The sequence below is a fragment of the Gossypium raimondii genome, chromosome 1 (genome assembly GCF_025698545.1).
Source record: "Gossypium raimondii isolate GPD5lz chromosome 1, ASM2569854v1, whole genome shotgun sequence".
NCBI classification, from domain to species: domain Eukaryota; kingdom Viridiplantae; phylum Streptophyta; class Magnoliopsida; order Malvales; family Malvaceae; genus Gossypium; species Gossypium raimondii.
In genome coordinates, this window is record NC_068565.1 from 2,714,860 (window position 1) to 2,736,055 (window position 21,196).

The 21,196-nt window shown below is 32.5% G+C and overlaps 1 protein-coding gene and 1 pseudogene across 1 annotated transcript; both read left to right on the forward strand.

The window, feature by feature from the left end:
- Positions 1 to 2,432: 2,432 nt before the first annotated feature.
- LOC105775673 (G-type lectin S-receptor-like serine/threonine-protein kinase At1g11330) lies at positions 2,433 to 6,933 on the forward strand. The gene is made up of 7 exons (XM_052629602.1): positions 2,433 to 3,757; positions 3,852 to 3,959; positions 4,210 to 4,391; positions 4,484 to 4,694; positions 5,491 to 5,728; positions 5,988 to 6,138; positions 6,615 to 6,933. The coding sequence occupies exons 1-7, from the start codon at positions 2,461 to 2,463 to the stop codon at positions 6,918 to 6,920; spliced, it is 2,493 nt and encodes an 830-aa protein (XP_052485562.1). The 5' UTR covers positions 2,433 to 2,460; the 3' UTR covers positions 6,921 to 6,933.
- A 2,574-nt stretch (positions 6,934 to 9,507) lies between these two features.
- LOC105786640 (G-type lectin S-receptor-like serine/threonine-protein kinase SD1-13) lies at positions 9,508 to 21,028 on the forward strand (annotated as a pseudogene).
- The last annotated feature ends 168 nt before the right edge of the window (positions 21,029 to 21,196 follow it).

A 21,196-nucleotide genomic window follows, 5' to 3' on the forward strand; every position in this document is an offset into this window, starting at 1 on the left:
ATAACTGAAAATCTAATAATTAAAAGAAATGATAAATCAATAAAATATAAAGAAACAAGCAAAATAATAATAATAATTATAATTATAATAATAATAATAATAATAATAATAATAATAGAGACAATAAAAAAATAATGATAAATTTTAAATTTTATTTTTAATGCCAAAGGTTGAAAAAGTAATAAATAAATAATAAATAAAAGTGAATAGGTAAATTAAATAAACAAAATAATAAATAAAAAAAGAGTTGAAATTATGCTGCCTAGGATTAAATTGCAATCTGGGCAATACTTTAGGGAGGATTTCTTAAAGAAATAAAAGATAGAGCCGATCGAGGGATTAAAACAAAACACGCTTAAGGTGCGTGGGCCGAAAGGGAAATATTCCCATGTCATTTGAACGGCGCCGTTTTAGGGGGCAGCATCTGCGCATGGTCTAAGGACCAAATTGAATCGGAAGCAAAACTTTGTGGCCAAAATCAAAAATAAAAAAGGCCGCATTGAATACGTCGCAAAGGTAGAGGGGCTTATTACACAAATAACCCCTTTAACGAAAATGCACGGATCCTCCCTGGCGGGTCAGGTCGTGCGCTCAGGTCAAGGGGCTAAACGACATCGTTTTGCGGCTTAAGGATGCCGACCAAAACGGCGTCGTTTTGTTTAGGCTATTTAAGCCAATTTTTTTTTTAAAAAAAACTCATTTCTCTCCTTCCCTTAAATTTTTCTTTTTGAAACACTCTCCCATCCCTCTCAGCCCCGATCTCTGGCCAGGAGTCCGGTCGACCGCCGTCGCGCCGACCACTGGCCACTAGCGACGGCGCTGACGTGCGCGGTGGTCTAAAATTTCAAAAAACCCCCTTTTCGCTCCTTTTTTTCAGTAAAGCCCCGATTTGGGGTTAAAACGGCCCGAAGGGCTCCCAAAATTCGAGAAAATGAAAAAAAGAGGAGAAAAATTAAGAGACTTTTCGGCTCTTCGTCGTCGCCGGTGGGGTTTTTGGCGAGCCCGTTGGCTCGCCCACCCTCAAGATCGGAGAAACCTCCGTCCACGGCGCTAAAGGTAAAAGATTTCTTTTATTTTCTATTATTGTTTATTTCGAAATAAAAATATATATATATATAAATAAAGCACCTTTTTTCTTTCGAATTTGTTGAAACTTCTCTATGTATTCAAAATCAATGTGTGTCCGAAAAAATTACAAAGATGATGGTCGGACTTTTATAGCCGAAGTACAATATTCGTTTTTGTTTTGTTTTGTTTCTTAGTTTTCTTTTCTGTTGTCTTCTTTTGCTTGCGTGTTGCAGGTGGTGGCAGAGGCGTGCGGCACGTGGAGGTGACATGCGGCTGCCAAAGGCAGAAGACCCAGGTGCGGCACACCTAGGGTTAGCAATTTTGTTTTTTTGCTAAGGGTATTAGGCTAGGTTTTTTTGTTGGGCTGTTTGGGTTTGATTTAATAGTGGGCTGGTCTGATTGGGCCTGCTGGACTCTAATTTTGGACTATTTATTATTTTTTTGGTTTTTATTTCTATTTATTTTGGGTTTTGGGCCCAGGCCAAAATTGGCCTATTACACTCGCGTTTCCATAAAAAGACTTCGGGCTAGTTTGGCAATGCTTTTGAAAAGTGCTGTGAAAAAGTGCTTTTGAGAAGTGCTTTTGAAAAGTTTGGTTTAAAATTTGAGTGTTTAGCATTGCTTTCAAAAAGTGCTTTTGAGAAATAAAATGTCCATTTTAGACATGTTATTATCAAGTAACAAATGTGCATTTAAATAATATTTAAATTAGTTAATATTATTATATTTAGTATGAATATAAAAAATTATTATAACTTGTTGCTAATATTTTAATATATGAAATATATATTTTAAATATTTAAATATAACCATTAAATATTTGTAATTAGTATTTTAAATAATATTTTTTATTTTTAATTAATGATTTTAACAGATTTGTAAGTAAGCACCAATAAAAAAAAAGAAAAGTACTATGTTATTGGAGGGGTGAAAAAATAATTAAGCACCAAAAGTACTTTTGGGAGAGGAAAAGCTAAAATTTTTAGCTTCTCATTTTCAGAAGTGCTTGCTAAAAATTTCAGCGAAAAACAACTTATTCTGCACAGCTTTTCTTCTAAAAGTGCTTGTAGAAAGCAAATTAAACTTGCATTTTGAGTGGAAGATAAATGAGTCTTCAAGTCAACCAAATTAAACGTGCATGACAAGCTAGAAGTATTGATTAATTTCCATGAACAAGGTGACGTGCTAGTTGAATACAATATTCTAATACAAAATAGGTAGTGATTAGTGCTTGAAGAAAATTCATATCTTGATGTAAACATTTGCAGCTGCCTTGAAATATCATTACATCATATCAAAATCAGACTGTTTTTTTAACTGAAAAAAAAAATTGAGTTCAGTTAAATATCATTCATAAATCATAGCGTCTCTTCCAAGTTCTGGGAAGAGATTATGGGAAAAACTATTAGCTGCTCTGTTTTACTAGCTTTAATATCTTGCTTTTACTTACTATTTGCCACTGCTTTAGACACAATAACACCATCAAAATCCATCAAAGACCCTGATGTTATAATCTCCCAGAATGGTGTTTTCCGATTGGGATTCTTCAGCTTGGCTAACTCCAGCAATCGTTATGTAGGGATTCTCTACAATCAAATCCCCGTACAAACTGTTGTATGGGTAGCAAATAGAAACAGGCCTCTCAAAGACTCTTCTGGGATTCTTACCATATCAGATGATGGCAACCTTGTTGTTTCCAATGGAAAAGCTGAGGTTCTTTGGTCATCACATGTTAACAATACAGCTCCTAATGCAACAACTGCCCAGCTTTTAGACTCTGGAAACCTTGTCCTTAGTAATGGTGAGGATGGAGCAAGCAGCTTATGGGAGAGTTTCGAAGATCCTTCTAATGCCTTCATTGAAACTATGAAGATCAGCACTGACGTTAAAACGGGTCGTAAAGTGGAGCTGAAATCATGGAAAAGCATTGATGACCCATCTGATGGTAACTTTTCTCTTAGCCTTGAACCTTTCAACAGCCCCGAGGTCATCATTAGGAAGAATAACCAGCTCTATCATCGGACCGGTCCATGGAATGGGAATAGCTTCATTGGCTTAATAGATGAGTACACTGCTTATCTTGAAGGGTTCGATGTTGTTGCAGATAATCCACAACAAGCGTACTATATGACTTACGATTTTTCTAACGATTCTATGTTGATATACATTGAATTAGATTCTCAAGGAAAATTCATTGAACGGAAATGGGATGAGGGGAAAGGGAACTGGATAAACAAGTACTCTAGTTATCAAACAAATTGTGATGTTTATGGATACTGTGGGGCATTTGGAATATGCGATTCATCGAAACGACCCATTTGCAGTTGCTTAAAAGGGTTTAAGCCTAGGAATATAGAGGAATGGAGTAGAGGTAATTGGAGTAGTGGATGTTTTAGGACTACCCCTTTGCAGTGCAAAAGAGATAACAACAATGGCAGTGGAGCAGGCCAAGGTGATGATGGGTTTTTGGAGATGAAGATGATGAAAGTGCCAGCATTTCCGCATCCGTCATCAATAAGTAACGGCCAGTGCAAAGACCAATGCATGAATATGAAGAATTGTTCGTGCGTGGCTTATGCGCATGATGATGGCATTGGTTGCATGTTGTGGAGTGGAGATTTGATTGATGTCCAGAAATTCTCCGCTAGCGGCGTCGATCTTTACATTCGTCTGCCATCTTCGGAACTGGGTAAAGTTTCTTAGTGTCGACCATGTGTTTGATAAATTGCGTCAATATCTGCCTTTTGGGGTTGAAGTTATTAACCAAGTTTTTCTATTTGCAGATAAAGGGAAAAGTAGTAAGGTCATTGTTATTACAACAGTAACTGCGGGCATAGTCGCTATTACAATTTCTGCACTCTTCCTATGGTGTGGGATGGCTAAACAAAGAGGTAAATTGTCGTCTCTATTTATTTAATTTATGTAATCACTTTTTTTTTTATAAGAAATATGTAATCACTTTAAGAGGACTCTTCGGGTACATCTGATAATAAAATCAATAAATAAAAAAAAATGTATTTCTACGAACTCATGTCTTCTTGACAACAATATCGCCATTGTTATTACAACGGTAATTGTGGGCATAGCAGTAATTACAATTATGTAGCCTTCAACTCATTGCTTCTTTGATTTCTATCTCAGGAACGAATAAAAGACACAAACAGATCAAACACAAATCTTATAGTGAAAATGTAGGAGAAAGTTTAATTGGTGTTAAACTCCAGCAGCTTCCACTATTCAATTTCGAAGAACTTGCCACCGCGACCAACAACTTCCATCCCGAAAAAAAGCTAGGGCAGGGTGGTTTTGGTCCGGTTTACAAGGTAATAAATAATAGCGATTTCCGGTGAATTCAGAGTCAATGAAATGACTTTTTTTTTTCAATCAAGTATTGTGATCTGAATTCTGAGTGCAGGGAACATTAGATGATGGAAAAGAAATAGCAGTGAAGAGATTGTCAAAAGCTTCGGGGCAAGGATTGGAAGAATTTATGAACGAAGTGGTGGTTATGTCAAAGCTCCAACATCGAAATCTGGTTAGATTATTTGGGTGTTGTGTTGAAGCAGAAGAGAAGATACTCGTCTATGAGTTCATGCCCAATAAAAGTTTGGATGCTTTTCTCTTTGGTTAGTAACTTATTAATTTTTTTTAGTGTTTAACAATCATATTAAACTCGGATCAAATTTAAAACTTCGGTTTGGAGGCATTTAAATTCTTACCATTCAATTCATTAGTCGTGGGTATATTTTCCTGGTTGCCTTATCTGCCTAATTTGATAAGTTTGACTAGATATAATTTGGGTATAATCTTAAGTGGCCCAATCCAACTTAAATCTAATTATATATTATATTTATTGCTAAAAATAAAGTGTCGTACAATATATGAATTGTATAACCTAGCTAAGCTAGGTACAATATATATGTATACATATATAATATGTTATATATATAAGTAAAAAAATGTTTGCATCACCATAAACTATTTTTCTAACTTATTTTGCTTTTTTATTATAAATTTTTCTAATTTTTATTTTTATTCAAAAATTAAGGAAATTTCAAAAGAAAATAGAATAACATTCAAGGTTATTAAATAAAATTACTATATATATTCAATTTTGTGTTGTCTACATTGTTTTCTGAATTTTCACTTTTTCCTTTGAATTTTCTCCTTTTTTTATCTATTTTATAAGGAGGATTATATATTTTTAATAGGAGTTGGTCTATACTCTAGGATTTAAATATTAGTGGCAACAGTAAGTTTTGTCTCTCTCTCATTTTAATATTTATTTCAATTGATTCACATAACTTCAATTATGCTACAATCATAATGAATGCAATATGATAGAAATAAAAGTGTTGGTTTTAGTTTAAATACTCAATTATAGGAATTAATTATTAATCTTGGTGGTAAATTTTGTTACAGATCCTGTTAAACGAAGACTCTTGGATTGGAGAAAACGCTTCAACATTATTGAAGGGATCAGTCGAGGATTGCTTTATCTTCATAGAGATTCAAGATTAAGGATTATACATAGAGATCTAAAAGCAAGTAATGTTTTACTTGACCAAGATTTAAATCCAAAAATTTCAGATTTTGGGATGGCCAGGATCTTCGGAGGTGGCGAAAATCAAGCCAATACTAAAAGGGTTGTTGGAACTTAGTAAGTTGGAACTTTCTCCCTACAATTTATTTTTATTCATTTTTTGATAAAATATGATATAAATATGTCTATGGTCAGGTTCGGTGCTTAAAGAAAATACATGTCCATACCCGTATCAAGTTTAATTTTGTTCAATTTGTGAACTCAATTTATTGTTTTTAATTTTAAATGATTTATTATTTATTCTTAATTCGGGTTGGCTCGTGGACAAGTTTAAATTACAGTTGTTATTGGTGTTGTTTTTTATGTTAAAATACAGTGGTTATATGTCTCCTGAGTATGCAATGCAAGGGCAATTTTCAGAGAAATCAGATGTGTTTAGCTATGGAGTTCTACTACTAGAGATTGTTAGTGGAAGAAGAAACACAAGCTTTTACAACAATAAGGATGACCTCAGCCTCTTGGGATATGTAAGTTCATAAGATAGTTAGAGATGTTGGTGGATGGAATTAGGGTGTAAGATGTTGTACTTGCGAGTTATTCGGGTTCAATTTGAGAAAACTTAAATTTGGCTCATCAATTATTGAGCCGAGCAATCATGTGAGTTGAATTTGAGAATCTTAATGCTTGATTCGAGTAGCTCGCAAGCTAACTTCAAGAACCCTAATACTTGAAACGAGTAGCTTGCAAGGCTTTTCAATCTTAATCAATATTGAAATTTTTTAATTCAAACTCGAACTTGATTACAAATAATCAAGTTTGAAGTTAAGCATAAGAGTGAAGCTCATTGTAGACTTAGCTAAAACAAGCCTAAGAGAGTTAGAACATTTCAATCTTTATCTTGAATAGAGCTAATCAAACTCTATTTAAACTTTAAGATTTTTGAGTCAAGCTAAGCCAAATAATTTTGGCATTAATTAAGTCAAAAGTTGTTTTTTGTTTTTAGGCATGGAGATTATGGAGGGAAGGCAATATTTGGCGATTAGTAGACGAGGTGATTTTTGAGTCGGAATCAGATTCAAATAATGAAAAAGAAATATGGAGATGTATACATGTCGGATTGCTATGCGTTCAAGAATATACTAAAGATAGGCCCACTATATCTACTGTTATTTCAATGCTTAATAGTGAGATTTCAGATCTTAACACTCCAAAGCAACCTGCTTTCACTCAAGCACCACTAATGAGCCATAATGTTAAAGATAGAGGTTCACTTAATGATGTAACTCTTACAAACCTTGATGGTCGATAAAAATGTAAATTAATTATTTGTATTGTTTAGAATTAAAGTTAAAGCATTGAAATTTATTTTTATATTTTGTTTTGATATGTTTTTGTCATTTTATTTGTTCCATTCTAAAGGACCATTTTACCAATAATGGCCCATTTCCAACTTTATTTACGAAAATGGGCCAATTTTTTCATTATTTACCAGAAAGGTAGAAAAATACAAAACGCGTCCACGTTGGATCATTTTTGAGTGAAATTTCAGTAAATCCTGTCCCTAGGGGAGCGATTTTGCCATGTCAGCACAAAACGCGCTAACGTGGCAAAATCGCTCCCCCAGGGACGCGACTTAGCCCATGTTTTTCTAGGGTTAGGGCTTTTTGCATGTTTAGTCACTAGGGTTTTTTGGTTTAGGGTTTTAGGGTTTAAGGTTAGGGTTAGGGTTAGGGTTAGGGTTTTGTTAAAATAATTTAGGTTTAGGGTTTAAGGTAGGTTTAGGGAATAAATCAAGGTTTAGAGTTTTTTTAAAAAATTATTAAATTAGATTTTAGAGGTTTTAAATAAATTAATTAAATTAGGGCTTAGAGTTTTTAAGAAAATTAACTAAATTATGGTTTAGTTTTTTAAAATAATTTTGTCTTTAGGTTTAGGGTTTAGGGAAAATTATATTAATAATAAAGATTTTGTTTTTTTCTATAGTAGCTCCTGAAAAAATAATTTTGAGAAGACGGTTTTGAAAATATAATGTCAAGAACGCTTCAAGCAAGATGCACTATCAGCAAAATTACTGAAAAAAGTGGAACGAAGGAAATGTTCAAGTGTACACAATCGCAACAAGTAATAAAGTGACAAGTAAATGTCGAGTTATCGTAACCATAGGGGCTGTGAAAAGAATTATTTATGAATGCAATTAAAAACACTTTGGTGAAGAAAAATATTTTGATTTGAGGAGGTGATTAAAACTAGGATTTTAACTAAGTAAAATAAATAAAAATAAAATAAAAGTTTCAATGCACAATTTCAAAAGATGATTTTAATCAAGATGACATAATTGTGCTAGATTATTTACATTTCTTAACTTAATTAGAATTATTAAACTCATTTTAATGTTGTTACGAATAAATTCACAACAACTCGGTAATTTGCTAACTTATGAACATACTTACCTACCAAAATCCATTTATCTCTTGACTACATCTCTATGTCAATTCAACCGATTAAATAAATTTTAATAAGCAAATGTGTTAATGCACATACATACTTATGAAATTAAAATAATCTTTTGTACATATCTCTATGACAATTCAAACAATTAATTCAATCTCATAAGCACATAAAAGATTACGGGAGGTAACAATGTATTTCTACCTTGAAACAGTTTAATCACAATAATCTTGCAAGTTATACAAGGCTAATGTATCGTTAGATACTGTTGCTAATTTAACCCTATCAGCTACCTTAGATGAATAAACATGCACTGATTAAGTATCGTGTCAATTAATTACAATTTCAATCCGTTTAAATAATTAATTCATTAGTTATCTTACAATTAATGCAAGAATAGCTTAGTTATGGTTTTACTTAATCAAGCATCTTACCGAAGCCTATAACAACACAATCATAATTTTAATAACTCAAGTAGACGAATGCAATCAACCTAACACGAATTAAATTGGATTAAAATTAAAATTAATTTTGTCCCAAATTCTAAATTTTAACTGGACATGACGTAAACACAATAATTCAATAATTCAACTAGATCAACTCAAATTCAAGTATGATCTAAACTCAAATGATTCAAACTTGAAATAATTCAAAGTTAAAATAAGCCGAATACATAACTTGAAATATCCTAAATTCAAGATAACTTGACCCCAAAAAGTTTAAACTAACCCAGAATTACTTCAACTTAAAACTAATCCTAAACCCTGCATTTGTTCTTGGACTTGAAGTACATCAGAAGTCGGAATGAAACATCTTAACCCAAAATATGTTAAATGTTGTTTTATCTTATTCTTTGCATTAATGTTGAAATAAATAAAACCAAAATATATATTAAAAAACTGTCGGTAGAACAAACCATTAATAAAATAAGATAGAGATGTTCATGACAGCCGCAAATGTTTACATCAAGATTAGAAGTTTCTAAAAGCGCTAGTCACCTTTGTATGTTCTTTCTTTTTCTGTCGACTTTTGCTTGTATGGGATTGGTGTAAACATTTGCAGCTGCCTTTGAAATATCATTACATAATATCAAAATCAGACTTTGAAGATTCCAAATATCATTTATAAATCATAGGTCACTTCCAAGTACTGGGGAGAGATCACGGGAAAAACTATCAACCGCGCCGTTTTACTAGCTTTAATATCTTGCTTTGACTTACTATTTGCCACTGCTTTAAACACCATAACACCATCAAAATCCATCAAAGACCCTGATGTTATAATCTCCCAGAATGGTGTTTTCCGATTGGGATTCTTCAGCTTGGCTAACTCCAGCAATCGTTATGTAGGGGTACTCTAGAATCAAATCCCCGTACAAACTGTTGTATGGGTAGCAAATAGAAACAGGCCTCTCAAAGACTCTTCTGGGATTCTCACCATATCAGATGATGGCAATCTTGTTGTTTCCAATGGAAAAGCTGAAATTCTTTGGTCATCGAATGTTACCAATACAGTTCCTAATTGTCCAGCTTTTAGCCTCTGGAAACCTCGTCCTCAGTAATGGTGATGATGGAGCAAGCAGCTTGTGGGAGAGTTTTGAAGATCCTTCTAATGTCTTCATTGAAACTATGAAGATCAGCACTGATGTTAAAAAGGGTCGTAAAGTGGAGCTGAAATCATGGAAAAGCATTGATGATCCATCTGATGGTAACTTTTCTCTTGGTTTTGAACCTTTCAACATCCCAGAGGGCATCATTCGGAAGAAAAACCAGCTCTATTTTCGGACCGGTCCATGGAATGGGTATACCTTTATTGGCTTAATAAATATGTACACCTCTTATCTTCAAGGGTTTGTTGTTGTTGCAGATAACCCACAACAGCCTTACTGTATGACTCATGAATTTTATACTGACTCTATATTGATATACGGTGAATTAGATTCTCAAGGAAAATTCATTGAACGGAGATGGGATGCTGGGAAAGGGAACTGGATAAACAAGTACTCTAGTTATCAAACAGATTGTGATGTTTATGGATACTGTGGGGCATTTGGAATATGCGATTCATCGAAACAACCCATTTGCAGTTGCTTAAAGAGGTTTAAGCCCAGGAATATAGAGGAATGGAGTAGAGGTAATTGGAGTAGTGGATGTTTTAGGACTACCCCTTTGCAGTGCCAAAGAGATAACAACAATGGCAGTGGAGCAGGCCAAGGTGATGATGGCTTTTTGGAGATGAAGAATATGAAAGTGCCGGTATTTCGGCACCCGTCATCAGTAAGTAACGGCGAGTGCAAAGATCAGTGCATGAAGAATTGTTCGTGCGTGACTTATGCGTATGATGATGGCATTGGTTGCATGTTGTGGAGTGGAGATTTGATTGATATTTCTCCACTAGCGGAGTCGATCTTTACATTCGTCTGCCATCTTCGGAACTCGGTAAATTTTCTTAATGTCGACCGTTTGTTTGATAAATTGCGTCAATATCTGCTTTTCTGGTGTTGAAGTTTTATTAACCATGTTTCTGGATTTGCAGATAAAGGGAAACATACTAAGGTCATTGTTATTACAACAGTAATTGCGGGCACAGTAGTTATTACAATTTCTGCACTCTTCTTATGGTGTAACTGTAGGATAGCTAAACTTAAAAGGAAATATATATGAAAAATATTTAAATGTATTTATAATTTATTAAGAAATTAAAAATTAAACTATAAATATACATACACGAATATCAAGACAAAAGAGTACATTCACCAATACGATACTAACTACATTAATCTTATCTCAGGCAATCAGGCAATAATAAAAAAACAAAAATAGATCAAACACCAATTTTGTAGTGAAAATATAGGAGAAAATTCAATTGGAGTTAAACTACAGTAGCTGCCACTAATCAATTTCAAAGAACTTGCCACCGCGACAAACAACTTCAATCACGCAAAAAAGCTAGGGCAGGGTGGTTTCGGTCCAGTTTACAAGGTAATAAATAATGGCGATTTTCAGCAAATCCAGTGTCAATGAAATGACATTTTCCTTTTTTTCTATCAAGTCTTGTGAGTTGAATTTTGTGTGCAGGGAACATTACATGCTGAAAAGGAAATAGCAGTAAAGAGATTGTCGAAAGCTTCGGGGAAAGGATTGGAAGAATTTATGAATGAAGTGGGGGTGACCTCTAAGCTTCAACATCGAAATCTGGTTAGATTGCTTGGCTGTTGTGTTGAAGAAGAGAATATGCTTGTCTACGAATATATGCCCAACAAAAGTTTGGACGTTTTTCTCTTTGGTTAGTAACTTGTTCTAATCTTTTTTTACTTTTTTTTTTTTGTGATTATTTGGTATTCGACTTAATCTAGAGTCCAATAAAGTTGTACCCTAAACGAGGGGCAAAGCTCTCCTAGAACTATTTTCTTAATCCACAAGACTTGAGCTCCTTATCACTCAATCCAATATTAGAACTTCTGTCGTTTTCCTTGATCTTTACAACTTAAACTTGTTCTTGACTACCCCATCTACTTAATCTGATAAGTCCGACTTATTTGACTTGGTTGGTGTAATCCATATATGTTGGATATAAATTGTAATACCCAATTTTAGCCCGGGCTCACATATGGAAACATAATTTTCGAGGATATACAATCTTAGATATGATATATGCAATCTTAGATATGATATATACAATCTTAAAAGATATGATTTTGTAATCTTAGAGATTCAATTTGTAGATACCCTTTAATCTTAGCCGTTGATGTAATTGATCTGTACCGTTGGATTTGGGGAGGCTCAGCTATAAATAGAGGCCTCTCCCTTCATTGTAGAAAAAAAAGGGAGGGAGGAATAAAAAAAAAAGAGAGCGATTGACAGTTTTTTAAAGGTGGCTTACTATTTTTTTCTTTCGATTATTTTTTTACTTATTTACGATTTTAAAAAAGGGGAGAAGGTGATACCACTGCGAATTTTATTTATTTTATTTTATTTAGCCCCTCCGCCTTTTAACGTTTTTGTAATTAAGTTTTCTTTATTTTTTTAATTTACCCTTTTATTTATTTTAAATTCCAATTTAATCTTTTTGAACGGCGCCGTTTTAGAGGAGAAGGGAAAATTTCCCTTCCAACCCCTCTATCTAATTCGAGCGTTCAATTAAGTCCTCCAGACTTTATTTATTTGCGAATTTACCCCGGATCTTTACTGGCGATCCAATTTAGTCCATTTTCATATTTTCTTTAAAAATCAATATTTTTGATAATGTAATTGTATTCTTTTATTTTTATTTTATAATTCTCATATGCAATTATTTTTTTTATATATGTATATTTTTAAGCATGTATTTATGTTTTTAATACTAAAATTTTTGCATACTTATATTTTATATACACATGTTTAATTTATTTAATTAATTTTAATATTATATTAATTGTTTAAAACTTATGTATTTTTTATGTGTACAGGTATTTTTTTATCATTCGCTTATTAATTTATGTTTGCATATTTTATTATTATCTTGCCTATTTATTTGATATTTTGCACGTCATTATTTTATATTCATTTGTTTATATCATTTCTATGCTATTGTTGGATTTGTTATCACAATATTTGCACATATAATATAACGTTACATCATCTTTTACTCAAATTTAAAAATAGAAAATTTTCAAAATTGAGATAATACTCGTATTTAGGATTTTCAAGGAAATTGAACCCTAACGTATTGGATTTCGATTTTCTTCGTTAAATCTAACAATCGAGCATTTCTCTTTAATCAAAAAATAAGAACTCATTATTGGGAATTCAACACGTTGTGTCCTAACGTATTGGATGTGATGCATTGATTTCTCGAAATGAAGATTTTTTCTAAAAACAATAAAGGAAATATTCCGAGTTTGGGATTTTAAAGGAATTGTGCCCTAACGTATTGGTCCGCGATTTCTTAAATCTTGGATAAATGGATATTCTTTTAATTTTTTTCATTATACGAGTATTCTGACCTAATTCATTTTGGAGGAAATTAGAATGTTGTGCCCTAACGCATTGGGTGTGGCATTTTTGCTTCTCTGAATTGAGAAGGGTCTTAATACGTAACGTTTTAAGTTTTTAAAGATTATATTTTTAAAATTTTCGACCTTTAGATACTAATTAATTAATTAGGTACCAATTTTGGGCGTTACGAGGGTGCTAATCCTTCCTCGTACGTAACTGACTCCCGGACCCGTTTTTTCTAAAATTCGTAGACCAAAATCATTTTAGGTGATCCAATCACACCACAATAAAATTGGTGGCGACTCCCAATTTTCATTTTTTTAAAAGTTGACTACCTAAAATTTTTTGTTTTCAAAAAAATGGTTTCGACATAAATTTCTTGAAAAGTTTTCAAAAATGAATAAACATAATTTTCTATCGAAAAATTGTTATGTAAGGAAAATCTTATGTATTTTTATCGAAAAATGAACTTCTAATTCTTTTTTATTTTTTAAGTTTTATAATTTTTAAAATCAAAATTAAATTGACAAAATGTGTAAAGTTGAGGGTTAAATTTGTTCAATTTTTAGATTTAGGACTAAATTGATAGATTTTGTAAACAATGGAGGGTTAAAATTGTTATTATGCCAATAGAAAAAGGTCACCATTAGTGATTTAATGAAGAGTGACTAAAATATTTAATTTTGATAATGTTAGTAACTAAAATAAAAATTTTAAACTTGGGTGACTAAAACGAAACACACTAATAGTTAGATGGTTGTTTTATAATTTTCTTTTAAACATATAATATTTAAAATTAATTAAATATTAAAATCACACACAAACACTTGTGACATTAAAAGTTAGTAATTATAAAATATAAAAGTATAATTCTAAGTTTTTTTAAGAAAAAAATTGGTCGCCTAATTGATTTAATGCAAATTTGTGCAAGAGGATATGAAAAATAGGTCATGGCTTCGTCCATGAACATGTCTGATGTAATTATTTTTCGATATTCGAATCGTAGCAACGTAATGTTTTGACTCTCTTCATTGTTGAATATTTATTTCAATTGGTCGACATAACATCAATTCTGTCTACAATCACAATGAATACAATATAGTAGAAAATACAACAATGGTTGTAGTTTAGATTCATTATTATAGGGATTAACTATAAATCTTGAGGTTTTATTGTTTAATTTTTGTAATCGATCCAGCTAAACAAGATGTTTTGGATTGGAGAAAACGCTTCAACATTATTAAAGGGATTAAGCAAGGATTGCTTTATCTTCATAGATATTCAAGACTAAGGATTATACATAGAGATTTAAAAGTAAAAATATTTTACTCGACGAAGAATTAAACCCAAAAATTTTGGATTTTGGGATGGCAAGATTTTTGGAGGTAGTGAAAATTAAGCCAACACTAAAAGGGTTGTTGGAAGTTAGTTTTTTTTTTTTGTATAAAATATGGTATAGATATATGTCTATCGTCAAGTTAGGTACGATGGTTAAAAAGAATACTTGTCTAGATCTAAATTGTAATACTCGAAAATTACTACAATAAGAAAGTAAGATAATATTCTCGATATAGTAAAATAAGAAAATAAAGTGATAAAAAGGGTAATTTTGAGTTATGTCAACATTGAGTAGCTTGCAAGGTGACATGGAGAGTCCTAATACTTAAATTGAGTATAAGCTCTCTATTTTGCTTTAAATATATATTGAACATTTGCAATTGAAATTCGAGTTTGACTACAATATCAAGTTTAAGTTGAGCCTAAGAATGAAGCTCAATTTAGACATAGGTAAACAACTTAAACAAGAAATTTTGAGCAGTTGGATCTTTATATATGTTGAATTGAGCTAATCAAAATCTATTTAGACTTTGTGTTTATGATTTTGAGTTGATTTAGGCTGAAAAGTTTAGTATAATTTAGACAAATTTTCTTTTCTGTTCTTAGGCATGAAAATTGTGGAGGGAAGGCGATATTTTTGGCATAGTAGACAAAGTGATTTTAGAGTCAGAAACATATTCAAAGAATGAAAATGAAAAAGAAATATGGAGATGCAGGCATGTTGGTTTGCTATGTGTTCAAGAATTTGCTAAAGATAGGCCCACTATGCCTACAGTTGTTTCAATGCTTAATAGTGAGATTTAAGATCTTAACACTCCAAAACAACCCGCTTTCACTGCAACACCACTAATGAGTCATGATGTTGAAGATAGGGTTTCACTTAATGATGTAACTCTTACAAACCTTGATGGCCGATAAAGATACAGTTTTAAGTATTGGAATTTATCTTTTATATTCAACCTATTTTTATCATTTTATTTCTATGATAATTGTAATTTTATTTGTTCCATTCTAGTGAATTTACCATTATATTTGAACATAGCAGTTTAATGCCAAAACCGAAAATTTTTGATGAAATTCAAATTCAAACTCAATCCAATTTAATTTGAACATAAAAAAAATTAACAATTTAAACTTGTTAAATCCAAACTTAAAAATAATTTAAAACTCAAAATAATTTAAAATTAAAATGATTCAAACCCAAATTTGCCTAACCCAAAAATCTTCCATTTTTTTTGGTGGATTCATTGTTTTGGGTCAAAGCATCGTTCCAATCTTGCGGCCATAATCTTCCATGATATAGTTAGTGTTATAAGTCTTCCACTAACTAAGTACAGTTCCTCTTAAGTTGGGGATGTATCTTTCACAGATCTTTCCCGGCAACTCCCCCGTATGTCCTCGCGTTTCCGTAAAGAGACTTTTTTTGATGTCTTAAATCAACAATGTAATTTTTAAGAAGAAAACAGTGGAAAGCAAATTAAACTTGCATTTTGGGTGGAAGATAAATGAGTCTTCATGTCAACCAAATTAAACGTGCATGACAAGCTAGAAGTATTGATTTCCCTGATTGTATTTGTGCGAACATGGTGGCGCATGAGTTGATTTTTTGGTACTCCAATGCAAGAAAGGGCCAACAAAAATATAGAAAATTAAGAGTAATTGACACTTCCAGAAAATTTCCATAAGTCAAAATGAGATTACGTATATACAAAGGAAATTGAGATGTAGAATGTAGATCAGTAGATGTAAACATTTGAGGCTGCCGTGAAACATCATTACACCATATCAAAATCAGACCCTAAGAGTCAATTTCTGTAGAAGGTCCTTTAATAGTCAATTTCTGTAGTAGAAGGTCCTTTAACTTCTCCCCTTTTTGGAAATGCTAGTTGAATACAATATTCTAATACAAAAAGGTAGTGATTAGTGCTTGACGAAAATTCAAATCTTGATGTAACATTTGCAGCTGCCTTGAAATATCATTACATCATATCAAAATCAGACTGTTTTTTTAACTGACAAAAAAAATTGAGTTAAATATCATTCATAAATCATAGCGTCTCTTCCAAGATCTGGGAAGAGATTATGGGAAAAACTATTAGCTGCTCTGTTTTACTAGCTTTAATATCTTGCTTTTACTTACTATTTGCCACTGCTTTAGACACAATAACACCATCAAAATCCATCAAAGACCCTGATGTTATAATCTCCCAGAATGGTGTTTTCCGATTGGGATTCTTCAGCTTGGCTAACTCCAGCAATCGTTATGTAGGGATTCTCTACAATCAAATCCCCGTACAAACTGTTGTATGGGTAGCAAATAGAAACAGGCCTCTCAAAGACTCTTCTGGGATTCTTACCATATCAGATGATGGCAACCTTGTTGTTTCCAATGGAAAAGCTGAGATTCTTTGGTCAACAAATGTTACGAATCTGGTTCCTAATGCAACAACTGCACAGCTTTTAGACTCTGGAAATCTTGTCCTCAATAACGGCGACAATGGAGGAAGCAGCAGCTTATGGGAGAGTTTTCAACACCCTTCTAATGTATTCCTTCAAACTATGAAGATGGGCGTTGATGTAAAAACGGGTCGTAAGGTGCATACGAGATCATGGAAAGGCCCTGATGATCCATCTGATGGTAACTTTTCTCAAGGCCTTGAACCTTTCAACAACCCAGAGGGTGTCATTCGGAACAATAACCAGATATATTTTCGGACTGGCCCATGGAATGGCCATATCTATATTGGTTTAATACATATGAATTCCGTTTATCTTGATGGGCTTTATGTGGTTGCAGATGATGAAGGAAAAAGTTATTATGAAACTTTCGAATATTCTAATAAGTCTATGTTGACATACTATGAATTAAATTATGAAGGAAGATTCGTTCAACGAAACTGGGATGCGGGGAAAGGGGACTGGATAAACAGTTGCCATATGCTTCAAAATGATTGTGATTTTTATGGGAAGTGTGGGGCATTCGGAATCTGCGATCCAACGAAACAACCCATTTGCAGTTGCTCAAAGGGATTTAAGCCTAGGAATGCAGAGGAATGGAGTAGAGGTAATTGGAGTAGTGGGTGTTTTAGGACTACCGCTTTGCAGTGCCAAAGAGATAACAACAATGGCAGTGGAGGAGCAGGCCAAAGTGATGATGGGTTTTTGAAGCTGAAGACGATGAAAGCACCGGCTTTTCCAGACCAGTCATCAATAATTAACGGCGAATGCAAAGATCAATGCATGAAGAATTGTTCGTGTGTGGCTTTTGCATATGATGCTGGCATTGGTTGCATGTTTTGGAGTGCAGATTTGATTGATGTCCAGAAATTCCCCACTCGCGGAGTCGATCTTTACATTCGTCTGTCATCTTCGGAACTTGGTAACCTTGTCTTCATGTTGACCATGTTTGATAAATTGCGTCAATTACCCAAGTATTATTAACCAAGTGTCTGAAATTGCAGATAAAGGGAAAAGTAGTAAGGTCATTGTTATTACAACAGTAACTGCGGGCATAGTCGTTATTACAATTTCTGCACTCTTCCTATGGTGTGGGATGGCTAAACAAAGAGGTAAATTGTCGTCTCTATTTATTTAATTTATGTAGTCACTTTCTTTTTTTTTTTTTTTGAAGAAATATGTAATCAGTTTAAGAGAACTCTTCGGGTACATCTGATAAATTTGGAACAATACCTAAAATCAATAAATAAAAAAATAATGTATTTCTACGAACTCATGTCTTCTTACTTGACAACAATATCGCCATTGTTATTACAACAGTAATTGTGGGCATAGCAGTAATTACAATTATGTAGCCTTCAACTCATTGCTTCTTTGATTTCTATCTCAGGAACGAATAGAAGGCACAAACAGATCAAACACAAATCTTATAGTGAAAATGTAGGAGAAAGTTCAATCGGTGTTAAACTCCAGCAACTGCCACTATTCAATTTCCAAGAACTTGCCACCGCGACCAACAACTTCCATCCCGAAAAAAAGCTAGGGCAGGGTGGTTTTGGTCCGGTTTACAAGGTAATAAATAATGGTGATTCCGGTGAATTCAGAGTCAATGAAATGACTTCTTTTTTTCAATCAAGTATTGTGATCAGAATTCTGAGTGCAGGGAACATTAGAAGATGGAAAAGAAATAGCAGTGAAGAGATTGTCAAAAGCTTCGGGGCAAGGATTGGAAGAATTTATGAACGAAGTGGTGGTTATTTCAAAGCTCCAACATCGAAATCTGGTTAGATTATTTGGGTGTTGTGTTGAAGCAGAAGAGAAGATACTTGTCTATGAGCTCATGCCCAATAAAAGTTTGGATGCTTTTCTATTTGGTTAGTAACTTATTAATTTTTTTTAATTTTAATAATGATATTGGACTCCGATTAAATTTAGAATCAAATAGAATTCCTAAAAGATTAAACAAAATTTAAATTTAAAACTTTGGTTTAGAGGAATTTCAATTCATTAGTCATGGGTATATTTTCCTGATTGCCTTATCTGCCTAATTTGATAAGTTTGACTAGATATATCCAATCCATGTAAGTTAAATTTGGGTATAATTTTAAGTGGCCCAATCCAACTTAAATCTAATTATATATTATTTTATTGCTAAAATTAAAGTGTCTTACAATATATGAATTGTATAACCTAGCTAAGCTTGGTACAATATACATGTATACATATATAATATGTTATTTATATAAGTAAAAGAAAATGTTTGCATCACCATAAACTATTTTTCTAACTTATTTTGCTTTTTTATTATAAATTTTTCTAATTTTTATTTTTATTAAAAATGATATTTCAAAAAGAAAATAGAATAACATTCAAGGTTATTAAGTAAAATTACTATATATATATATAATATATTCAATTTTGTGTTGTCTACATTTTTTCTGAATTTTCACTTTTCCTTTGAATTTTCTTTTTTTTTGTTTTATCTATTTTATAAGGAAGATTATATATTTTTAATAGGAGTTGGTCTATACTCTAGGATTTAAATAGTAGTGGCAACAGTAAGTTTTGACTCTCTCCACATTTTAATATTTATTTCAATTGATTCGCATAACTTCAATTATGCTAAAATCATGATGAATACAATATGATAGAAATAAAAATGTTGGTTTTAGTTTACATCCTCAATTATAGGAATTACTTATTAATTTTGATGGTAAATTTTGTTACAGATCCTGTTAAACAAAGACTCTTGGATTGGAGAAAACGCTTCAACATTATTGAAGGGATCAGTCGAGGATTGCTTTATCTTCATAGAGATTCAAGATTAAGGATTATACATAGAGATCTAAAAGCAAGTAATGTTTTACTTGACCAAGATTTAAATCCAAAAATTTCAGATTTTGGGATGGCCAGGATCTTCGGAGGTGACGAAAATCAAGCCAATACTAAAAGGGTTGTTGGAACTTAGTAAGTTGGAACTTTCCCCCTACAATTTATTTTTATTCATTTTTTGATAAAATATGTCTATGGTCGGGTTCGGTGCTTAAAGAAAATACATGTCCATACCCGTATCAAGTTTAATTTTGTTCAATTTGTGAACTCAATTTACTGTTTTTAATTTTAAATGATTTATTATTTATTCTTAATTCGGGTTGGCTCGTGGACAAGTTTAAATTACAGTTGTAATTGGTGTTGTTTTTTATGTTAAAATACAGTGGTTATATGTCTCCTGAGTATGCAATGCAAGGGCAATTTTCAGAGAAATCAGATGTGTTCAGCTATGGAGTTCTACTACTAGAGATTGTTAGTGGAAGAAGAAACACAAGCTTTTACAACAATAAGGGTGACCTCAGCCTCTTGGGATATGTAAGTTCATAAGATAGTTAGAGATGTTGGTGGATGGAATTAGGGTGTAAAATGTTGTATTTGCGAGTTATTCGGGTTCGATTTGAGAAAACTTAAATTTGGCAGCAATTATTGAGTCGAGCAATCATGTGAGTTGAATTTGAGAATCTTAATGCTTGATTCGAGTAGCTCGCAAGCTAACTTCAAGAACCCTAATACTTGAAACGAGTAGCTTGCAAGGCTTTTCAATCTTAATCAATATTGAAATTTTTCAATTCAAACTCGAACTTGATTACAAATAATCAAGTTTGAAGTTAAGCATAAGAGTGAAGCTCGTTGTAGACTTAGCTAAAACAAGCCTAAGAGAGTTAGAACATTACAATCTTTATCTTGAATAGAGCTGATCAAACTCTATTTAAACTTTAACATTAAAATTTTGATTCAAGCTAAGCTGAATAATTTTGGCATTAATTAAGTCAAAAGTTGTTTTTTATTTTCAGGCATGGAAATTATGGAGGGAAGGCAATATTTGGGGCTTAGTAGACGAGGTGATTTTAGAGTCGAAATCAGATTCAAATAATGAAAAAGAAATATGGAGATGCATACATGTTGGATTGCTATGCGTTCAAGAATATACTAAAGATAGGCCCACTATATCTACTGTTATTTCAATGCTTAATAGTGAGATTTCAGATCTTAACACTCCAAAGCAACCTGCTTTCACTCAAGCACCACTAATGAGCCATAATGTTGAAGATAGAGGTTCACTTAATGATGTAACTCTTACAAACCTTGATGGTTGATAAAAATGTAAATTAATTATTTGTATTGTTTAGAATTAAAGTTCAAGCATTGAAATTTATTTTTATCTTTTGTTTTGATATGTTTTTGTCATTTTATTTGTTCCATTCTAAAGGACCATTTTACCAATAATGGCCCATTTCCAACTTTATTTATGGAAATGGGCCAATTTTTTCATTATTTACCAGAAAGGTCGAAAAATACAAAACGCGTCCACATT

Coding starts and splice junctions, on each gene's coding strand:
- LOC105775673 (XM_052629602.1), top strand. CDS start 2,461: ATGGGAAAAACTATTAGCTGCTCTGTTTTACTAGCTTTAATATCTTGC. Junction 4,392..4,483: donor GTTTTGGTCCGGTTTACAAG/GTAATAAATAAT, acceptor TTCTGAGTGCAG/GGAACATTAGATGATGGAAA. Junction 5,729..5,987: donor AAAAGGGTTGTTGGAACTTA/GTAAGTTGGAAC, acceptor GTTAAAATACAG/TGGTTATATGTCTCCTGAGT.